The following is a 24,386-nucleotide window of genomic DNA, read 5'->3' on the forward strand; positions in this document are numbered from 1 at the left end:
TGAAGTCGGAAGTTCACATACACTTAGGTTGGAACATACTTTGGTGTGAAAAGTGCAAATCAATCCCAGAACAACAGCAAAGGACCGTGCGAAGATGCTGGAGGAAACAGGTGCAAAAGTATCTATATCCACAGTAAAACTAGTCCTATATCGACATAACCTGAAAGGCCGCTCAGCAAGGAAGAAGCCACTGCTCCAAAACCGCCATAAAAAAAGCCAGACGACGGATTGCAACTGCACATGGGGACAAAAATCGTACTTTTTGGAGAAATATCCTCTAGTCTGATGAAACAAAAATAGAACTGTTTGGCCATAATTACCATCGTTATGTTTGGAGGAAAAAGGGGGATGCTTGCAAGCCGAAGAACACCACCCAACCGTGAAGCACGGGGGTGGCAGCATCATGTTGTGGGGTGCTTTGCTGCAGCAGGGGAAATGATGTAGATATATTGAAGCAACATCTCAAGACATCAATCAGGAAGTTAAAGCTTGGTCGCAAATGGGTCTTCCAAATGAACAATGACCCCAAGCATACTTCCAACGTTGTTGCAAAACAGCTTAAGGACAACAAAGTCAAGGTATTGGAGTGGCCATCACAAAGCTCTGACCTCAACCCTATTTAAAATATGTGGTCAGAACTGAAAAAGCGTGTGCGAGCAAGGAGGCCTACAAACCTGACTCAGTTACACCAGCTCTGTCAGGAGGAATGGGTCAAAATTCACCCAACTTATTGTGGGAAGCTTGTGGAAGGCTACCCGAAACGTTTAACCCAAGTTAAACAATTTAAAGGCAATGCTACCAAATACTAAATGAGTGTATGTAAACTTCTGACCCACTGGGAATGTGATGAAATAAATCATTCTCTCTACTATTATTCTGACATTTCACATTCTTAAAATAAAGTGGTGATCCTAACTGACCAATAACAGGGAATTTTTACTAGGATCAAATGTCAGGAATTGTGAACAACTGAGTTTAAATGTGTATGTAAACTGAGGTGTATGTAAACGTCCAACTTCAGCTGTAGGTGCTAGTAGTAGTAGTACATCTATTTACTGGTAAAATATACCTACCATTTCAAAGGCATTAGCTAAAACTCCAATAGCAAATGGATCTATATTGTGATACATTTAATGATAACACGTGTCATGGTTCCTCCTGGCACCAGAGGGTGGCAGAGACCGCCCTAGAGACTTCTATTGGACTCAGGTGTGTCTTATTATTTCATTATTGTGTTCCTGTTAAAATAGGTGTGTTTTCTGTGGTCCTTTGCAGAAGCTTGAATTATTTACCGTGTGTGTTTGTTTCACGAGTGAGTTTTTTTTTTTACTTAGTTTTTTGTTTTCCAGTGTACTGTGATCCTGCGGCTCATGTCTATCAGTAAAGTATTATGTTTTTCCTTAACCACTGATTCCTCGTCTGGTCTCATCTCTGCACCTGGGTCCAACCTTACCACTTCACAACAAGCTTCTGCCTCCAACATGGACCCAGCAGAGATCACACATATCAGGAATGTTGTAACCCACCAAGGAGCACTGCTGGGGCGGCAACAAGAATAACTCTCCCAATTACCGGGCGCTTACCAACTTCCTCCAACCACAGTCCCAACCCAGGAGGAGCCAATGCCTAAGTCTCATCACCCAGTGCTACAGGCGTCGCCGTAGTTCCTCCAGGGAACCTGCACCGGGAACCCAAGGTCTCAGCCACAGAGCGGTATGACGGCCACCCAGGAGGACTCAGTGTTCTCTGGTGTTCGAGCTACAGTCCCCCTCGTTCCACACCGATTGGACCATGATCGCCTACATCATCGCTCTCCTCTAGTGCAAGGACCTGGTGTGTGCAACGGCGGTGTGGGAACAGCAGCCACCATCCTGCAACTCCATATTAGCCTTCAATGCTGAACTGCGCCGAGTCTTCGACCACCCAGTCGGTGGACAAGAAGCAGCCAGCCGACTGTTCAACACCAATGGCTGACTTTGCCATTGAGTTCCGCACCATTGAGTTCCACACCCTCGCCACCGAGAGAGGGTGGAAAACGGAGGCCCTGGTCACCGCTTTCCATCAGGGTTTGTCTAACTCCATCAATGATGAACAGGAATCTCGGGAACTGGGAGAGGACCTCGAGTCCCTGATATCGCTGGCAATCAGGATCGACAACCATTGTGGCTTCCGTGGTATGGAGTATTGAGACCATACTACGACAAGCACAGACCCGAGAACCTGTCCCAGGCGGAGGTCCCACTAATAGACTTTATGTTCCGAGATCAGCCCGTTCTCGAGTACTACAATGGGGGCACTTATATAAAATAACTGGGCATCCAGGGGTTAATCAGACACTGAAGTTCCTGAGACGGAAATTCTGGTGGCCCAACATAATTGAGGATGTGAGATCCTTTGATGCGGCATGTTCCACCTGTGCCCAAAGCAAGTCATCACGACAGCGACCGGCTGGGTTGCTCCAACCTCTGTCCATCCCCAACCGGCCCTGGTACCACCTGTCTGTAGATTTTAGCACACGGTAACCTCCATCCCAAGGGCTTACCACTATCCTGGTGGTTGTCAATCGTCTCTCCAAGGCAGCCCATTTCATCGCTTTACCCAAGTTGTCCTCAGTAAAGGAGACCGCTGATCTCATGATAACCCATGTCTTTCGACTACACGGACTTCCACAGGACATTGTCTCAGATCGTGGGCCCCAGTTTGTCGCACGGTATCTGTAGGCCTTCTGCTCCCTGTTGGGGGCATCGTTGAGTCTCTCATTGGGGTTCCACCCACTGTCGAATGGGCAAACTGAGCGGGCCAACCAGGAGCTGGAGAAGATACTCTGGTGTTTCGTCTCCACTCAGGCCAGCAACTGGAGCAAGTTCCTCGTCTGCGTGGAATATGCTCATAACACACTGCTGAACTCAACCACTGGGTTGTCGCTGTTCGAGTGTCAGTTCGGGCCAGTGTACTGTGATCCTGCGGCTACTGTCTATCAGTAAAGTATTATGTTTATCCTTAATCACTGGTTTCTCGTCTCTGGACCTGGGTCCAACCTCACAACACGCTATTTTCCAGACAGTTTTCAGGTCTACTGTGTGTGCTGTGATGTCCAAATCATGTGCTTGAGTTGAACAGAGGATCACCGTATCTGTCTGCGTATCTCTGAGGCGAGCAACTCAATACACAGAGCAGGTAAATAAATGAAGACGCAGGGACGAGGCCATGTTTCTCAATTAGTGGAGGCTGCCTCTTGTCACAATGGAGATAAACACTCTGGAGCGCACTCATTGTATTTATGAGTCTGGGCTGTATAGTCTGTAGTACGCTCCACTCCTCTCCCCTCTCCCCTCTCCCCTCTCCCCTCCACCTCTGTGATATCTGTGATACTGCCTCCCTCTGGAAATTCTATACCCATGCAAGACATACAGTATGGATATGGATAGTATGGATCTCTAACCTGCTAAAATATGATAGGAACAAAATATTATTGCCAACAGTGGTATCCAGGCCTACTGTATTTACTGTGACAACAGAGTTATCCAAAGAAAGTTAGACAAATATCCCCGCACAATTAATCTTAAGAAATCAATGGAGTCATCCATATGAATACAGTATACGACAGATGCACTGTAACACTGTTTCAACATTTCATATAAACCACAAACAGAACCCTTTAGGTGTACATTTTCTGTGCATTATTCTGCGTTTGTCATTACAGGAGAGCTGAAGTGAGAGGATTAACCATGGGTAATCAGGAGATCTTCTCTCTGAGAGGAAGAGCAGCATGGTAAGACAAGCTCTCTGGCTGCTATGTCGGTCCTATCAGAGCTGTTAGAGAGCGAGCGGCTTCAGTCTGCTGATGGGAGATTGGAGGTGAGAACGCTAATCTGTCTGTATAATCGGCCAGTCCATCTGATCCACAGGTCTACACCATCTCCCTCAACATGTTTTAACACAAACTAATCATATCACAGGTAGGCATTTTGGAGGGCGTGACAAATTATTGTAGTTGGTGGTGCTCCTTGTAATGTCAAATATTTCATTAATATCACAAAACTGTAAAAACATGCAAAAAAAGATATTTAACACAATGCTATGTGCCTTGATGGCATGACTGTTGACCACTATGTATTTAAATTCCACTTCAACGTCTGCTTTGAGTACCTCAACATTTAGTTGTTTAAATACAGCTGCCAAACAGCCATTTAGGGCCGTTCTGCAGCCCACTTTGCCTTACTGTAGCATTATATAAACACAGCCTATAAAGCTGTCAGGGAAAATGTAAAGAAAAACCATACTTTATTCCTTACTGAGAATTATAGCTTTGTGGTAAGAGTTATATGGCCTGCTGGAGTTGGACCACCCCTAATGGTGGATGGAGTGAGAGGCACAAAATATACCCCCAAAAATGTGCATGCAAATGTTTGCATTTATTTTTAAAAATCCTTGATGTGAGAATGTGCTCACCTCCCTTCAAAGTTTCGACCAGGCGTACACATATCTGCTAGTGGTTGAAATGTTGTATTGCAAGTTGGCAAATAAGTATTTTGTGCAAATGGGGGATATGAGGAAAAGACTATTCATAAAAAACTAAACAGGAAAACATTAACAAGAATACAACCATTTGCTGATGGTGAGATATGTGAAAATCTATGTTTTATTTTTATTCTAAAAAATAAGTTAACATAGGAATCTTTTTCCTATTTATTTTAATTTCATAACCATTGCAGAATATATTTCTCACCTCTGCCCGTGATGGGTTCCTATTCCCGAAGGAGCCATCTCTCATTTAATTGGGCCTAGTAAATTGATAGTCTATGTATTTCAAGTTTTGCAATATTATAGGCAGTGTGGTTTATAATACCGGTATACAGTCAAATTTAACTTCTTTCAGCTAGGGGGCAGAATTTTTATGTTTGGAAAAATAACGTTCCCAAGGTAAACGGACTATTTCTCAGGTCAAGATGCTAGAATATGCATATAATTGACAGATTAGGATAGAAAACACTCTAAAGTTTCCAAAACTGTCAAAATATTGAGTGAGTGAATATATTGTGAGTATAACATAACTGATTTTGCAGGCGAAAACCTGAGGAACTCCAACCTCAAGTGCCTTTTATTTGGAAAAATCCCTGTTCCGTTGCCTGCCCCTCCTCCATTTAAAGGGGTATCAACCAGATTCCTTTTCCAATGGCTTCCTCAGGCTGTGACCAGGCTTTAGACATAGTTTCAAGCTTTTATATTGAAAAATGAGCGAGATTTATCAAAACGCGTCAGGTGTCCTTTGATTAGTTCCTGCGCGGGAGAGATGTAGCTCGACATTTTCTTTCTCTGTAGTATTGAATAGTTTACCGTCCGGTTGAAATATGATCGATTATGTATGTTAAACACAACCTGAGGATCGATTATAAAAAACCTTTGACATGTTTCTACGAACATTACGGATACTTTTTGGAATTTTCGTCTGCCCTTCAGGACCGGAACGCGCCTGTGGTTTTCTGAACATAACGCGCAAACCAAATGGCGGTTTTTGGTTATAAAACTCATCTTTATCGAACAAAAATAACATTTATTGTGTAACTGGGAGTCTCGTGAGTGCAAACATCCAAATATTATCAAAGGTAAGCGATTAATTTTATTGCTTTTCTGACTTTCGTGACCAAGCTAATTTAAGGCTAGCTGTTCTTGTCTAGTGATTGATAAACTCACAAACGCTTGGATTGCTTTCGCTGTAAAGCATATTTTCAAAATCTGACACGATAGGTGGATTAACAACAAGCTAAGCTGTGTTTTGGTATATTTCACTTGTGATTTCATGATTATAAATATTTTTAGTATTATTTTTGAATTTGGCGCTCTGCAATTCAGCGCTTGTTTACGAAAATGATCCCGCTAAAGGGATCCGTGCGGCAAGAAGTTAACAACAGATGTTTTACATTGAAGTTACGTTTTTATTGCCACGTGTACAGTGGAATGCCTTGTTTGTTCTCTCCCAACATTGCAGTAATGAATATCAGTAAAAAAACAAAACTTTTTTAAAGTAAAGTAGAACAAAACTAACGACTGTAAGTAGGCCTACTGTAATGTTAAAGAATTTGCGTGCAATCCATCATATTTAGGTTGGGGGAAAAGTCGATGCAAAACATTGTTGAATTCAAACGTTCTGCTGACAGGTCCACAACAATTTGCCATTGTTTTCTCTTTCAGAAACTGACAGTCTTTTCCAGATACAGCATAAATTACTGCTTACAGATGAAAACATTATGCCAACACAGTTAATAGACCGGAAGCTTATGTAAAATATTTGACAGTATGGGTAGGCTACAGTATTGCTGTGCGATAGGAGTGTGACATTGCCTATTTAATCTCAGATCCTATAGTTTACCATGGCAGGACATATAAACCCAATAATCTATTGATAAACTAAATATAACAAATCGTAGTTTACATGCCAATAGTTCCAAATGATACAACAAATAAAGGGCGTTACTGTCACAATAAAAGGTGATTAGAAGTATTTTACAGACAGCGTTTAAATGCTCGTTCATGCACACACAATTCTACGACAGGTCCGACTTATAACAGAACATGCGTATGTATGGCGTGCGCCAAGTTCATAAATCTCAATATTTTTGTATGTTTGCAGATTTGTCAGAAATGGCACACGCAGAAATGTAGTGTGAAATATACACAACGGTTATATACTCTCATTCTCTATCACAGTCTGAAGAAGCCATGATGGTCTGCAGCACAATAAATGAAGTGTCTATTATCATCCAGAATATTTCACCTTCATAGGGCAGAGCACCCAGACATATAGGAGAGAGGAGATAGCATCTGCCAGGGAACAGATGCCCTTGTAATTTATATTGATGAGGGGACTGGCTGGTGTGGCTGCGTAGTAGGGAACTTCCAAGGGTTTGATCACTCAGGCAGGGAGAGGGGAGAGATAAGACAGAGGGATTGGCTCGGTCTCTGGGATCTCTGGGCTGGACAGGCTCTCTGGGCTGGATGGGGAGGGAGCTTTCTCCCGGAGTATACTCAGCTCAGACCCCAGACACTCAGCACTGGCCAGCATGGCACTGCAGGAGCCACTATGGGAGAGCCCTGTCTGACTGACAGACTGAATGACTGACAGACTGACTGAAGTGATGGTAGTCAGTGTGTAGTTGTAGTTCGAGAGACATAAATAGTGCTGTATGTACCCAGCCTTAAACCACCATTTTGGGTGGGGCTATATCCACCTTATAACTTTAGTCTAGCCTGACGTACTAGAGCTCCCCTCCTAATCCACCAGATCTTCCCTCAGTCTCTGACCATTAACTGGCCTTTGAACCTTTCCCTGTGCATACACATCCTTTGACTCGGGACTATCGCCTCTTCCTGTTTGCCCGGCACATCAATCATTGACTTGTAAAAGCACTTTACTATAATTTCTTGACACAGATCACATTTGAATATTTTTCATTGAAAAGAAAGTATGCAGTCCAGCCTCTGCCCAGGACTTTGAACCCAGACTCCTAAATTATGCTCTTTGATTTGAGACCCCTTCCGGTGTAGAGGTGCTTAGCTCTGGTCTAATTAAGACAGCAGTTGGGTATCGGATAAAGGGTCAAAGGACTTTGTATTACCTTACAGAGGAGGGGAGGCCGAAAATCAAACACGCACACTTCAAACAACTCACTTCATCCATCCCTCTAGACGGGCAAATACCTTAACACAATCATCTACTTGACCGTAACATTATTTTCAGAGACAGTTTACGTGACTGCTTCAGTCAAGGTAAGGCTAGAGGGCTGACTAGTGCAGACCGAGGACCATTTCCTCTGCTGTGCTCTGATGTTCAAAACAGCTTTTTAGGAGTGTTTTAAAGGGAGTGATCTAACCCTGCTCTCCCAGTCTGAGATAGTCAGACCACACTTACAGAAAAGCCCTCTGGTCTTCCCTCTCCATAAGTTTCATCATGATGATCAGACTGAAAAAACAGCCTTCAGGGCTTGTCTCTCCCATTCATACACACATAGACAGAGACGCATGTGTACACAGAAGCCCATGCACCCACGCACACACACGTACATTTTTCAATGTAAATATTGTGTGGCTTCAGTTTAGAGAGACAGAGAATCTCTGAGATGGCTTACTGTTGGAGTTTACATAGCATTCATAACACCATGCGTTGTCACAAACCATCTCTCTGAATTTCTCTGACAGCATCTCTTTTTTCAGAAATACACAGTGCTTGTAGGTAACCCAGCCTCTAAAGGTTACACACTAAAAACAAATTGCTCTATAGAGGGCAAAATAAGGGTTATGTGGCTTGCAACCATAACTCTTTTTGGTGCTATATGTAAACTTTTTGGAAAGTTCTATAAAGAACCATGCTCAGAAGGTTCTAAATGTAACCTATAAGGTTCTATAAAGAATGTTATCCTAAAGTTTTATAAAGAACCATTAAAAAGGTTCTATATACAAAAGTATGTGGACATCCCTTCAAATTAGTGGATTTGGCTGTATCAGCCACACCCGTTGCTGACAGGTGTATAAAATCGAGTACACAATCATGCAATCTCCATAGACAAACATTGGCAGTAGAATGGCCTTACTGAAGAGTGACTTTCAATGTTGCACTGTCATAGGATGCCACCTTTCCAACAAGTCAGTTCGTCAAATTTCTGCCCTGCTAGAGCTGCCCCGGTCAACTGTAAGTGCTGTTATTGTGAAGTAAAAATATCTAGGAGTAACTTCGCTCAGCCGTGAAGTGGTAGGCCACACAAGCTCACAGAACGGGACCACCGAGTGCTGAAGCACATAGTGTGTAAAAAATGTCTGTCCTCAGTTGCAACACTCACTACCGAGTTACAAATTGCCTCTGGAAGCAACGCCAGCACAATAACTGTTCATTTGGAGCTTTATGAAATGGGTTTCAATGGCTGAGCAGCCGCACACAAGCCTAAGATCACCATGCACAATGCCAAGCGACGCCTGGAGTGGTGTAAAGCTCGCCGCCATTGGACTCTGGAGCAGTGGAAATGCGTTCTCTGAAGTGATGAATTAACGCTTCACCATCTGGCAAATCTGAGTTTGGCGGGTGCCAGGAGAACGCTAAGTGCCCGAATGCATAGTGCCAACTGTAGAGTTTGGTGGAGGAAGAATAATGGATTGGGGCTGTTTTTCATGGTTACAGCTAGGCCCATTAGTTCTAGTGAAGGGAAATCTTAAGGCTACAGCATACAATGACATTCTAGATGATTCTGTGCTTCCAACTTTGTGGCAGCATTTTGGGAAAGGCCCTTTCCTGTTTCAGCCTGACAATGCCACCGTGCACAAAGTGAGGTCCATACAGAAATGGTTTGTCGAGATCAGTGTGGAAGAACTTGACTGGCCTGCACAGAGCCCTGACCTTAACCCCATCAAACACCTTTGGGATGAATTCGAACACCGACTGCGAGCCAGTCTTAATCGCCCAACATCAGTGCCCGACCTCACTAATGCTCTGTATGGACTTGTGGCTGAATGGAAACAAGTCCCCGCAGCAATGTTCCACCATCTAGTGGAAAGGCTTCCCGGAAGAGTGGAGGCTGTTATATCAGAAAAGGGGGGTCCATCTACATATTAATGCCAATGATTTTGGAATGAGAGGTTCGACGAGCAGGGGTCCACATACTTTTGGTCATGTAGTGTAGCACCAACAAAGTGGTTACAACCCTTTTTGGGGCTATATTGTTAAGGTTCTTTATAGAAACGATATGACGATTTAGTTCTACAAAGAACCTTTCACAATCTCAAATGTTCTTTGTAGAATGATTCTGTTTTTTGAAATTCCGATTTAATAGCCATATTAAAATATCATAGGTTTTATTATTGTGTTTATTAACAAGTTGAATCAGGTTTGATGGCTCTAGAACAGATGGGGATCCCTGAGGAGAGAATTAAGAACTACTGATTTAGTCAACCGTTCTAAATTGACACAAGGCCATATGTGAGCCTTTCATGAGACAACTTCACTGGTCATAGTCATATATATATAATGTTTAGTAGCATAACACAACAGATTAGTTAAACTGGAATGACACTCTCACTCACAGTTGTACAAAAAGAGCTGTGAGCAAACCACGCCCCAACATATTTGAATGACTCTCCGCCCCTACATTTTAATTATTGCTAAAAGAGGAAAGAACCCATTTTTGAATTGCAAAGAACTATTGAAGGGCTTAAAGGGTTCTTTGGGTCACTATGGTTCCACATAAAACAATCACCCTTCTCAAAGAACCCTTGACGAACCCTCATCTTTGTTTTTTCAGTTGCAAGCATTGCAGAGAACAAAGAGGAGCTTCAGCAAACTGTCTGGCTGGGATATCAGAGCATGATTTCAGACAGTCATATGACTGCATATAATTTCAATTTCCTCTCTGGCGTTATTAAAATATTCTCTCCAGTTCTACACACAGATAGGGAATAATGAAGAATAGCAATAATGAAAAAAAGTTGAGTTGAGAAAATGTGAAAGTATAAGGTTATGTTGCTATTGGAGGTCAATGTGTGATATGAGAACGGTATTCCCAGTACACACAGTAGGCCTACTATAGTAACAGTAGTAATACAAAACACAACATTCATTTAATCTTCTTTTCATCCTAAGTGATTTTAAAATGTGGTTTTATAAAAGTAGGCGAGTTATGTTGTTGTATTCAATTATAATCATGCAATAATGTAGGCTAATGTACATATTATTATGCGTTTTGGTATTCATTTCAAACAAGTTGAATACATGTTTTCAAATGGTTTGTACTCACAGGTATGTGTCTTCTTTGTTACTGAAATACCTGAAAAACAGAGAGAAACAGATTTATTAAAACTTCCATTAAATCTGTAAATTAAGGACAGTCATACAACATCCCCAGGCCTAACTTAACCCCTTTGCGCACCATGGCTGTGTTGCTATGTGACTGGGCTGCTGTGGCCCTGTAGTGCTCCTGTCTGTCTCTCGGCTAGATCACAGAGGTTACAGAGGACCCATGTAGGCTCAGCGCAGTGGTGTGACTGGCTCTAGGACTGAAAAACCCATAGGAACAACCCTGGCAAGGTGGCTCCAAACCCACAGACAACAGCATCCAGATAGCGAAAATTCATACAAAAACAAACCAAGTCCGGAATACAAATCTGCACAAACATGGTAATGCCCCCACGTGTGACCTCACAAGGCCTATAGTCTGTACATGAGTAATTATTTTCCCCAGAGCGGGTAACGGCAGCGCTGTAATCTCACTGTGAGTCAGACCTGTGTTCTGAGGGTGAGGCGGAGCAGGAGAAGGAGCGGGACTGGCAGTCCTCAGCTTTCCCCCCTTCGGGTGTCAACTCATCTGATGAGCCTCCCTGGTCTAATGCCCTGGGAGCCCGACGCGGGCCATCGCACAGCCAACCATGGGCTCCAGTGGGTCCGGATGCTCATGCTTTGCAGGGTGAGAGCACACTAATAGATCCCACATGTCATGCGGAAGCAATGGCACATTTTTCTACAGCTTGCAGCTGAAACTCAGGGGATGACGGGCTGACATGATTCAGTAATTCTCGTTGGGGGAAAAAAGAGCGACTGGCCGGAGATAACAATGTTTCAGACATGTTTGAGGGGAAAGACCAACGAGGGGGGAAACAAATAAGCCTGTCAGCTTTCTGTACACAGAAACACATCTGATATCAGGTCCAAGGAGCAGAGAGAGGGGAAACTGTAGTGGGGTGAGATGATGACCTTGTTGGACTGTGATAGAGACAGTGTCACACGCTTTGAACCTAAAACGGTTCTACGGCTGTCCACATAGGAGAACCATTTGAAGAACCCTTTTGGGTTCCAGGTAAAATCCTTTCCATAGAGGGTTCTACATGGAACCCAAAAGAGTTCTACCTGAAACCAAAAAGGGTTCTACCTGGAACCAAAAAGGGTTATCCTATGGGGACAGCTGAAGAGCCCTTTTGGAACCCTTTTTTTCTAAGAGTGCAGGACTAACTAGCGTGGGATCATTGCGTGTGGTCAGTCACGATTCATGGTATTATCTAGAGAAATAACCATGTTTTACCATTTCAAAAAGCAAAGTACAGGAGACTCCATTTGGTTCCCTCCACCCTCAAGGCTGAAAGTGATTAAAACTGGACCTGACGTTGTGAATGTTTATTTATTTTATTTCACCTTTATTTAACCAGGTAGGCTAGTTGAGAACAAGTTCTCATTTGCAACTGCGACCTGGCCAAGATAAAGCATAGCAATTCGACACATACAACAACACAGAGTTACACATGGAATAAACAAAACATACAGTCAATAATACAGTAGAAAAATAAGTCTATATACAATGTGAGCAAATGAGGTGAGATAAGGGTGGTAAAGGCAAAAAAAGGCCATGGTGGCGAAGTAAATACAATATAGCAAGTAAAACACTGGAATGGTAGATTTGCAGTGGAAGAATGTGCAAAGTAGAAATAGAAATAATGGGGTGCAAAGGAGCAAAATAAATAAAATAAATACAGTATGGGAAGAGGTAGTTGTTTGGGCTAAATTATAGATGGGCTATGTTCAGGTGCAGTAATCTGTGAGCTGCTCTGACAGCTGGTGCTTAAAGCTAGTGAGGGAGATAAGTGTTTCCAGTTTCAGAGATTTTTGTAGTTCGTTCCAGTCATTGGCAGCAGAGAACTGGAAGGAAAGACGACCAAAGGAGGAATTGGCTTTGGGGATGACCAGTGAGATATACCTGCTGGAGCGCGTGCTACGAGTGGGTGCTGCTATGGTGACCAGTGAGCTGAGATAAGGCGGGGCTTTACCTAGCAGAGACTTGTAGATAACCTGTAGCCAGTGGGTTTTGCGACGAGTATGAAGCGTGGGCCAAACAACGAGAGCGTACAGGTCGCAATGGTGGGTAGTGTATGGGGCTTTGGTGACAAAACGGATGGCACTGTGATAGACTGCATACAGTTTGTTGAGTAGAGTGTCGGAGGCTATTTTATAGATGACATCGCCTAAGTTGAGGATCGGTAGGATGGTCAGTTTTACGAGGGTATGTTTGGCAGCATGAGTGAAGGATGCTTTGTTGCGATATAGGATCCTGATTCTAGATTTAATTTGGGATTGGAGATGCTTAATGTGAGTCTGGAAGGAGAGTTTACAGTCTAACCAGACACCTAGGTATTTGTAGTTGTCCACGTATTCTAAGTCAGAGCCGTCCAGAGTAGTGATGCTGGACGGTCGAGCAGGTGCGGGCAGTGATCGGTTGGATAGCATGCATTTAGTTTTACTTGCGTTTAAGAGCAGTTGGAGGCCACGGAAGGAGAGTTGTATGACATTGAAGCTCGTCTGGAGGTTAGTTAACACAGTGTCCAACGAAAGGCCAGAAGTATACAGAATGGTGTTGTCTGCGTATGTATGTAATGTAATTTAATTTGTTTCTATTGTCATATTTGGATTATTTCAATAGCTCTTAACGAGCTGAGCAGTTTGACGTGTTGTTGTATTGTATGTGTAATGGAATTTCCTTTTTAGAGTGACCAGGACAAATCTGTCTGTTAGGCTGTCCGCTTATCACGATACTTAGGTGCTGATAAGATATATATTGCAAATCTCATGATTCTCAAGATTCTACTGTATATGTATTGTGATTTTATTGCGATTCAATTTTCCAAGCATATTGCTCACCGTATGTTTGCTGCAGAGGGACAAGAGAGAGCTGTGATGATCTCATGATCAGTCATGGAAATAAAAGTGCTGAGAACAAATTGTCTCCCTATTTAAAAGGAAGATGAAGAACAAGCTATGAAGGAACAATACTTGAGTTTTGGTGCAGGTACAGCCAACTGCGCAAAAATAATATTGCGATATATCGTCAAAAATAATATCCCGATATGTAACTATATCCATTTTTTTCCCACATCACTTCTTATCAGATGGGAAAATGTCTGTGTCCTGTTGTTTCATAAACATTTAGGAATGTGGTAATGTGGTAATGTGGTAATTAGTATCTGGGTGTGATTGTCACGTTCCTGACCTGTTTTCCTTGTTTTTGTATGTGTTTAATTGGTCAGGGCGTGAGTTGGGGTGGGCATTCTATGTTATGTGTTTCTATGTTGGGTTAAATGTGTTGCCTGATATGGTTCTCAATTAGAGGCAGGTGTTTGACGTTTCCTCTGATTGAGAACCATATTAAGGTAGGCTGTTCTCACTGTTTGTTTGTGGGTGATTGTTCCTGTGTCTGTGTCTACCACACGGGACTGTTTCGTTTGTTCGTTCGTTTGGGTAGTCTGTTCCTGTTTCATGCGTTCTTCGTGTTTATGTAAGTTCTTATGTTCAGGTCAGTCTACGTCGTTTGTTATTTTGTAATCAATTCAAGTGTTCTTCGTGTTTTGTCTTTATTTAAATAAATCAGTATGTCATCATACAACGCTGCGTTTTGGTCCGACCCTTACTCCTTCTCCTCATCCGAGGAGGAGGAATTAGACAGCCGTTACAGTGATGTCCTTTCTTTTGTTTTCGCAAAAAAACTGCAGATTAATGTTAATTTAGGTTGGGGGGTGAGTTTCCGTTTTTTCATGTATAAAATGTCTGAGTGTCCTTTGGTTCATCAATATCTTGTCTGCAAACTCCAGTGTAAAAACACTTTCTCTCTAAGAGATGATTCTGAACTGAAGACACGTGTAACCACTTATTTGTGATAGAAATTGACTCCGTCTTATTTTGTAATGTATTCCATGAACACTCCTATTTTGGAAGTGTTAATTCATTCGTGACTAAAAAATCTATTAATTGATTCGAGTAAATGCATTCCTTATTTATAAAGTAACTATTTGTTTGACTACATGTTCATAATGTTATATTTGTAAATCCTAAATTGTACAGTTATTTACACTACACATAGCAAGCATATGCTTGTGTTTTAACTTCACATCTCTGAGCTAAACTTGACTGAATTAATTAATATTTGAACTTGGATTGCTCAGATTAGCTTTTAGTATCCAGACATCAATAATTGCCTTACTGTCATCTTAAGTGTAATTATAAATAATAGGAATGGTGAGGCAATACTATATCTTGCTAGACCCACAAGAGACACTTCAGGCCTATTGCATTTATTCACATGGAGTCAGATTGATAAATGTAGTTTATTATTCGACATCATTTTAACTCAACTACAAAACAGCCACCTAGGGGCCAGGGCTCTGTGATCAGGCTCACGGCCAAACACTGTCTGTCCAACTGTGACATTACGCAAGGATAAAAACGGTAATCCTTCTTTAATATCTCAATCAAATAACAGGGTATTCAGTGTGGCAGTCAGTGTTAGCCTCATAGGCCATAGGGGAGTGGTGGAGTCAACGTGCTGTGTTAATGGATGTGTTGGGCAGAAAAAACTAAGAGGACTTAGAACTCTAAGACCATGTAAGGAACCTCTCTGGTTTCATGTTGTGGAAATAGAGTATCAGGAGTGCATATCAAAATGGGAGCTATTTATTGGCTTCTCTTCAGATCTTATAAACTGTATTATAGACACATAAAACAGACATTCTGACATTGGCGCAATCAGGCTCTGGTTATTGTTAGATATATGATTCTAAGGCATGAGTTGTACTCCAGACATTTTACTGAAGACGCACAACACAATTGGTAGAAAAAGCAGGGCTAATTCCTATTCTGCCCAATATGTCACACTATTAAATCAGCTTGCTGTTCCACAGAACTTGGAAATATAGTACCAGTCAAAAGTTTGGACACACCTACTCATTCCATGGTTTTTCTTTAGTTTTACATTTTTCAACAGCAACAAAAAAAAGTGTTAAACAAACCAAAATGTATTTTATATTTGAAATTCTTCAAAGTAGCCTTGATGACAACTTTGCAAACTCTTGGCATTATCTCAAACAGCTTCATGAGGTAGGCACCTGGAATGCATTTCAATTAACAGGTGTGCATTCTTAAAAGTTAATTTGTGGAATTTCTTTCCTTCTTAATGCATTTGAGACAATCAGTTATGTTGTGACAAGGTAGGGGTGGTATACAGAAGATAGTCCTATTTGGTAAAAGACCAAGTCCATATTATGGCAAGAACAGCTCAAATAAGCAAAGAGGAACTACAGTCCATTGTTACTTTAAGACATGAATGTCAGTCAACCCGGAACATTTCAAGTTTCTTCAAGTGCAGTCGTAAAAACCATCCAGCGCTATGATGAAACTGGCACTCATGAGGATCGCCACAAGAAAGGAAGACCCAGAGTTACCTCTGCTGCAGAGGATAAATTCACTAGAGTTAACTGCAACTCAGATTTCTGCCCAAATAAATGCTTCACAGAGTTCAAGTTACAGACACATGTTCTGAGGAGACTGCGTGAATCAGGCCTTCATGGTCGAATTTCTGCAAAGAAACCACTACTAAAGGACACCAATAGGAATAAGAGACTTGATTGGGCAAAAAGAAACACAAGTAATGGACATTAGACCGTTGGAAATCTGTCCTTTGGTCCGATGAGTCCAAATTTGAGATTTTTGGTTCCAACCGCCGTGTCTTTGTGAGATGCAGAGTAGGTGAACGGATGATCTCAGCAAGTGTGGTTCCCACTGTGAAGCATGGAGGAGTAGGTGTGATGGTGTGGGGGTGCTTTCCTGGTGACAATGTATGTGATTTATTTAGAATTCAAGGACACTTAACCAGCATGGCAACCACAGCATTCTGCAGCCATTCGCCATTCCATCTGGTTTGCGTTTAGTGGGACTATTATTTGTTTTTCAACAGGACAATGATCCCACACACCTCCAGGCTATGTAAGGGTTATTTGACCAAGAAGGAGAGTGATGGAGTGCTGCATCAGATGACCTGGCCTCCACAATCACCCGACCTCAAATCGATTGAGAAGGTTTGGGATGAGTTGAACCGCACAGTGAAGGAAAAGCAGCCGACAATTGCTCAGCATATGTGGGAACTCCTTCAAGACTGTTGGAAAAGCATTCCTTGTGGAGCTGGTTGAGAGAATGCCAAGAGTGTGCAACGCTGCCATCAAGACAAAGGGTGGCTACTTTGAAGAATCTAAAATCTAAAATATATTTTGGTTACCACATGATTCCATATCTGTTATTTCATAGTGTCTTCACTATTATCATACAATATAGAAAATAGTAAAATAAAGAAAAACCCTTGAATGAGTAGGTATGTCCAAACTTTTGACTGGTACTGTATATCTCAACATGTTGTTTCTTGCAGAAAAGGCAATGGATGAGAAAAAAAAAGAATAAAGAATGACCAATTTGTAAGTCGCTCTGGATAAGAGCGTCTGCTAAATGACTTAAATGTAAATGTAAACATGGTGTACCCACTGATAAGGGAATATAATAGTGATGCTCCAGAGCAGTGTTTATAATAGCGAACGGTGAGGACAACATGACATCTGTGTGTACCCAACAGTTTACCACAAAGCCACAAGGATTGAAAAGCTACACACTCTGATGCGCTAAACAAGACCAAATTAAGAAGGTCCATATTTGTGCTCTTTCTGTTCCTAATTTTCTTATTATGTCTCCCTGTATCCCCCTGCACTGCACTGTGTATTAGCCCTGTGTATCTGAATCCTGTTGGCCCAGTCCTATCAGCTATTTGTCTCCCATCCTCCTCACGTCACGAACAGCCATTCTGTCAATGTCACTTAGAGATAAGAAAACTAATCGTTACACCAAAAATGTACTTAGACATAAAAGAGGAAATCATTACTGTCAACAGAGCTAAAGGCTCCATGGCAGGGGAGGGGAGGAGAGGAAGGGGTGGACAGTTAGCCCACTTCCTCCTCTATGTGTTATTCAGAGACCTCTGATTGGAGGTGGCACAGGGTAGGGGCCGGGGAGCCAATATGTGAGTCAGGCTGTGGGAAGGGGAGGGGGAGGGTGGGCTAGGCTCTGGTGTTTTGGGCAGAAACAACCTCTGTGTCAATAAGGTATGTCTACTCCACTGGATGGCAGGTTCAGAGGTCACTTTGTCGGTGATTCTCTCCCTGACAGACAGGCGATCTAACATAAACAAGCTTGCCGTTACTAGACCATAGTAGAGTGTATACAAATCTATGGCCATTAATTTGTCCCTTTAGCCAAACATTTTGATTGTGTGATACATTAAACTTCCCTCATTTGACTACTGAGCTAATGAATATTTCTAGTAGAAATTACCATTTGTCACAATGGAAGGAGGAGATGGCTGTCACCTTGAAATCTTTGATCATTCTGATTCTACCTCACAGTGGTAAACATTCACAGCACACGTTCTCTCCAGTCTCTTCTCATGAGAATTGCCACCTTGTCAGATCAGAAAGGAGTAGGTGTGCAGACGGCTGGAGGTTAACCTCCACTACATCTATCTGCAGGGGGCACACATCCTGTAAACATGCCACTGAGACATAAGGGGAGCGGGCCGGGGAGCGGGCTGGGGCCAGGCCAGGCAGTCGAGTGGTGCTTCTTCGGTGAAGACTGCAGCTCAAAGTGACAGCGCTGTAATGAAGTCTGAGGCGTGCGGCAGGCCGTACGTCATAATTCCAAGTTCCTTAAAGCCTGACAGGGAATGATTATCATGGATGGTTATTGTCACCCTCCCTCCCTGGGAGACACCGGTGCATTCAGGGGTTGTTGCACCGTGACATTCAAAGTTACAGTCTCCTTCATATAATGGAGCTGTCCTCTCAGCACGCTAATGGGAGCGATCCATTTAACCTGTGCCAGAAACACACAGACGAGGAAGTTCCTAATGCGAAGCCCCTCCCGCGGGGACGTCACACTCTCCCCATGGCTGCTCCCTGCCTTCCTGCTGCTTGATTCATTGACTGGCGCTCCTCACTTATCCTCATTCACTGCTCAGTCTAGGGAGACAGGGAGGCCCACTTCCTCCAGTCCGCTTCCCGCTCCGCTCTGCTTGGCACTCCAACTTCTACGCCCAATGCGCACAAGGACACGGCCAGCACAGACCAGACCAGAGCAGCACAGCAGCCCCAGCTACAGGAGGCCTCACACACTGGTGCCTGGTAGGGATTAGTGGGGTTCTCCTGAAATCATGGGCTATTGAACCCAAGTACTCAGAGCCCATCAGTGTCCATTATTAGGGCCATATTTTCTCTGATACACATTGGATCTGTAGATACAATTCACTCCAGAGTAATTTAGATCCAAAACATCATGCCATACAAAGAAAAGAGTACAATACACTATATCGAGTGCCATAAGAAAGAAATTATATACTGTACTTTAGCTGGCTGTACTAGAGAGGAGAGAGGTAAATGTTAGAAGAAAGGTTCCCAATACAATAAGTACTCAGATACACAATACACTGTAAGATGAATTGGGGAGCTAGCTCAGCTTCATACACAGTCACTCCAATAAGTGTCCCTTCTGTAGTGACACACTTAGCCTTATTATACTAGTAAAAACTATAAATGCAAAAATATAATGATTAAAAAAGCATAATGGTTCTAATCAGCTGCCCCCTAATATACTAAAACACTTAATCCATGGAGAGGCCAACTCTCTGGGGAGGCGTATGAGAAAAATGACTTCTCTGTCTCCAGGCACTGTTATTTCTGGTCATTTCTAATTGGTTTTAACTAAAAGCAACCACTCAGAGGGCTCCACAGGTTACTCCTATGCATCACTATGGAATGATCTACAAATAGAAGATTTACATCCAAGTTAGTTTTAGAGGACACCACAATTGTCTTTCAAGAGAAGAGAGGAGAAAGAAGGAGAAAAAAACAATCATATATTTATCTCTATATATATATTTCTCTCTATATATATTTATATAAACCTGGATATCTAAAATTATCAGAATGGCTCAATGATTACCAGATAGAGCCCTTGTTGACCACAAGGGCTATCTTGCAGACTCTTTCCTCCCTACAGTATGTTTGCCAAACTCCTGCACGCTTCTCCCCCTGTGCAGTTCTGCTTTATTGGGCCTGTGAGTCTCCAGGTGAGCCCTCAATGCGGTGTGTGTGGAGCTGTGTGGTGGCTCGTGAATTATACATGGTGGCAGAGGAATAGACGTGGCCCAGGAGGGCCGCGGGAACAGCAGGCATGGCTAGGAGGCAGATTGAATACTCTGACGGAATTTTAATTGTACCGCAGGGAGCCGAGCGATAAGCGCTATTGTTATTGGTGAGATACCACAGCCCAGGTTCACTCAGCTGAGTGCTTGAACAAATGGTGAGAGCCGCAAACATTCACATAACGGTGCTGCAATGTTCCCGGCCTTAACGAGGGATCGCATTGCCTTTTGTAAGAGGCCATCGTGTGGAGGAAGGCTCATAACAACAACGTAATATTCATATTTACAATGATACTAAATAAGCTGTGAATCTTTAACACCACAGCTTACTGCCAAGTGTTGTTTCCTAACAGTCTCAGAAGACTAATGAAGGTGAGCCGATTTCAGAAAAGGTGTGGTCTGAAAAATTATAAATAATTAACAACTTCCTTTTCATTCAGAAAAAAAACTTTAATTCGGTAAAAAAGCCAAACGACAGTGTTTCTGCTGCTCCTGATCCTCCATGGCAGTCTACTCCTCTGCAACCCTTTGAGAGCTGGTCCCTGGGGGCTGGTAGACACAGGAATCCCCTCTGTGCTGGTCAAAATGAGGCCAGGGGCACAGTACAGGCCTCTGTGTGTGTGTGTGGACTCTGAGCGGGCGATTCCTAGCTCTCAGTAATCTCCCTGTGATCCAGCCTGAACCACACATGAAACCCAATACCCTCTCAGCCTGAACCATAAATACAGCCCATCCAGACCACCCTGATGCTCTGTACTGTAGTGACCTGTACTATACTGTACACCACAGCATGCACTGACCACTACTGGGTGTGCTCACAGGCTCACACAAAACAACACACAGTTATATATATATATATATATTACCAGTCAAAGGTTTGGATACACCTACTTATTCAAGGGTTTTTCTTTATGTTTTACTATTTTCTACATAGTAGGTGTGTTGGGTCATTATCCCGTTCAAAAACAAATGATAGTCCCACTAAGCGCAAACCAGATGGGATGGAGTATCGCTGCAGAATGCAGTTAAGTGTGCCTTGAATTCTAAATAAATCACTGACAGTGTCATCAGCAAAGCACCCCAACCCCATCACACCTCCTCCTCCATGCTTCATGGTGGGAACCACACATGCGGAGATCATCCGTACACCTACTCGTCTTCTCACAAAGACACGGCGGTTGGAACCAAAAATGTCAAATTTGTACTCAGACCAAAGGTCAGATTTCCACCCGTCTAATGTTCATTGCTCGTGTTTCTTGGACCAAGCAAGACTCTTATTCTTATGGTGTTCTTTAGTAGTGGTTTCTTTGCAGCAAATCGACCATGAAGACCTGATTCATGCAGTCTCCTCTGAACAGTTGATGTTGAGATGTGTCTGTTACTTGAACTCTGTGCAGCATTTATTGGGCTGCAATTTCTGAGGCTGGTAACGCTAATGAACGTATCCTCTTTAGCAGAGGTAACTATGGGTCTTCCTTTCCTGTGGCGGTCCTCATTGAGAGCCAGTTTCATCATAGCGCTTGATGGTTTTTGCGACTGCACTTGAAGAAACTTCAGTCAATCTGGAAAAATGTCAAGAACTTTGAAAGTTTCTTCAAGTGCAGTCGCAAAAACCATCAAGCGATATGATGAAACTGGCTCTCATGAGGACCGCCACAGGAAAGGAAGACCCAGAGTTACCTCTGCTAAAGAGGATAAATTCATTAGAGTTACCAGCCTCAGAAATGATCAATTAAGTGCACCTCAGAATGCAGACAAATAAATGCTTCACAGAGTTCAAGTAACAGACACATCTCAACATCAACTGTTGTGAGACGCAGAGTAGGTGATGATTCCGCATGTGGGGTTGGAGGAGGAGGAGTTGTGATGGGGTGGGGTGCTTTGCTGGTGACACTGTCAGTGATTTATTTAGAATTCAAGGCACACTTAACCAGCATGGCTACCACAACATTCTGCAGTGTTACACCATCCATCTGGTTTGCGCGTAGTGGGACTATCATTTGTTTTCAACAAGACAATAACTGGCAGGTAACCTAGTGGTTAGAGCATTGGGCCAGTAACCGAAAGGTTCTGGATTGAATCCCTGAGCTGACAAGGTAAAAATCTGTCGTTCTGCCCCTGAACAAGGCAGTTAAACCACTGTTCCCTGGTAGGCTGTCACTGTAAATAACAATTTGTTCTAAACTGACTTGCCTAGTTAAATTGAGGTAAAAAAAATGACCCAACACACCTCCAGGCTGTGTAAGGGCTATTTGAGCAAGAAGGAGAGTGATGGAGTGCTGCATCAGACGACCTGGCCTCCAATCACCCGACCTCAACCCATTTGAGATGGTTTGGGATGAGTTGGACCGCAGAGTGAAGTAAAAGCAGCCAAAAGTGCTCAGCATATGTGGGAACTCCTTCAAGACTGTTGGAAAAGCATTCCAGGTGAAGCTGGTTGAGAGAAGGCCAAGAGTGTGCAAAGCTGTCATCTTCTACTTTGAAGAATCTAAAATATATTTTGATTAGTTTAAAACTTTTTTGGTTACTATCCATATGTGTTATTTCTAGAGGTCGACCGATTAATCGGAATGGCCGATTAATTAGCTGCCGATTTCAAGTTTTCATAACAATCGGAAATTGGTAATTTTGGACACCGATTTTGCCGATTTAAAAAAAATATATTTTTTACACCTTTATTTAACTAAGAACACATTCTTATTTTCAATGACGGCCTAGGAACGTTGGGTTAACTGCCTTGTTCAGGGGCAGAACGACAGATTTTTACCTTATCAGCTCAGGGATTCAATCTTTCAACCTTACGGTTAACTAGTGCAACACTCTAACCACCTGCCTCACGAGGAGTCCGCCTGTTACGCGAATGCAGTAAGAAGCCAAGGTAAGTTGCTAGCTAGCATTAAACTTATCTTATAAAAAAACAATCAATCAAGCATAATCACTAGTTATAACTACACATGGTTGATGATATTACTAGTTTATCTAGCATGTCCTGCGTTGCATATAATCGATGCAGTGCGCATTCGCGAAAAAGGACTGTTGTTGCTCCAACGTGTACCTAACCATAAACATCAATGCCTTTCTTAAAATCAATACACAGAAGTATATATTTTTAAACCTGCATATTTAGCTAAAAGAAATCCAGGTTAGCAGGCAATATTAACCAGGTGAAATTGTGTCACTTCTCTTGCGTTCATTGCACGCAGAGTCAGGGTATATGCAACAGTTTGGGCCTCCTGGCTCGTTGCGAACTATTTTGCCAGAATTTTACGTAATTATGACATAACATTGAAGGTTGTGCAATGTAACAGGAATATTTAGACTTATGGATGCCACCCGTTAGATAAAATACGGAACGGTTCCGTATTTCACTGAAAGAATAAACGTTTTGTTTTTGAGATGATAGTTTCCGGATTCGACCATATTAATGAACTAAGGCTCGTATTTCTGTGTGTTATTATGTTATAATTAAGTCTATGATTTGATAGAGTAGTCTGACTGAGCGATGGTAGGCACCAGCAGGCTCGTAAGCATTCATTCAAACAGCACTTTCGTGCGTTTTGCCAGCAGCTCTTCGCAATGCTTCAAGCATTGCGCTGTTTATGACTTCAAGCCTATCAACTCCCGAGATTAGGCTGGTGTAACCGATGTGAAATGGCTAGCTAGTTAGCGGGGAGGGCGCTAATAGCGTTTCAAACGTCACTCGCTCTGAGACTTGGAGTAGTTGTTCCCCTTGCTCTGCATGGGTAACGCTGCTTCGAGGGTGGCTGTTGTCGATGTGTTCCTGGTTCGAGCCCAGGTAGCGGCGAGGAGAGGGATGGAAGCTATACTGTTACACTGGCAATACTAAAGTGCCTATAAGAACATCCATTAGTCAAAGGTATATGAAATACAAATCGTATAGACGGAAATAGTCCTATAATTCCTATAATAACTACAACCTAAAACTCTTTACCTGGGAATATTGAAGACTCGTGTTAGAAGGAACCACCAGCTTTCATATGTTCTCATGTTCTGAGCAAGGAACTTAAACGTTAGCTTTCTTACATGGCACATATTGCACTTTTACTTTCTTCTCCAACACTTTGTTTTTGCATTATTTAAACCAAATTGAACATGTTTAATTTTTTATTTGAGGCTAAATTGATTTTATTGATGTATTATATTAAGTGAAAATAAGTGTTCATTCAGTATTGTTGTAATTGTCATTATTACAAATACATTTAAAAAATCGTCCGATTAATCGGTATCGGCCTTTTTTGGTCCTCCAATAATCGGTATCGATATCGGCGTTGAAAAATCATAATCAGTCGACCTCTAGTTATTTCCTAGTTTTGATGTCTTCACTATTATTATACA

General features: G+C 42.5%; 1 protein-coding gene across 1 annotated transcript in view; it reads right to left on the minus strand.

Moving 5' to 3' along the window:
- Positions 1-24,386, minus strand: part of LOC120053938 (nuclear receptor ROR-alpha A-like) — a 276,935-nt gene that overhangs the window by 87,268 nt on the left and 165,281 nt on the right. The window contains exon 2 of the mRNA XM_039001256.1: positions 10,779-10,808. Coding sequence (XP_038857184.1) covers positions 10,779-10,808 — 30 coding nt within the window. The remainder of the gene's footprint in view (positions 1-10,778; positions 10,809-24,386) is intronic.

Source organism: Salvelinus namaycush, chromosome 9 (genome assembly GCF_016432855.1).
Source record: "Salvelinus namaycush isolate Seneca chromosome 9, SaNama_1.0, whole genome shotgun sequence".
NCBI lineage: Eukaryota > Metazoa > Chordata > Actinopteri > Salmoniformes > Salmonidae > Salvelinus > Salvelinus namaycush.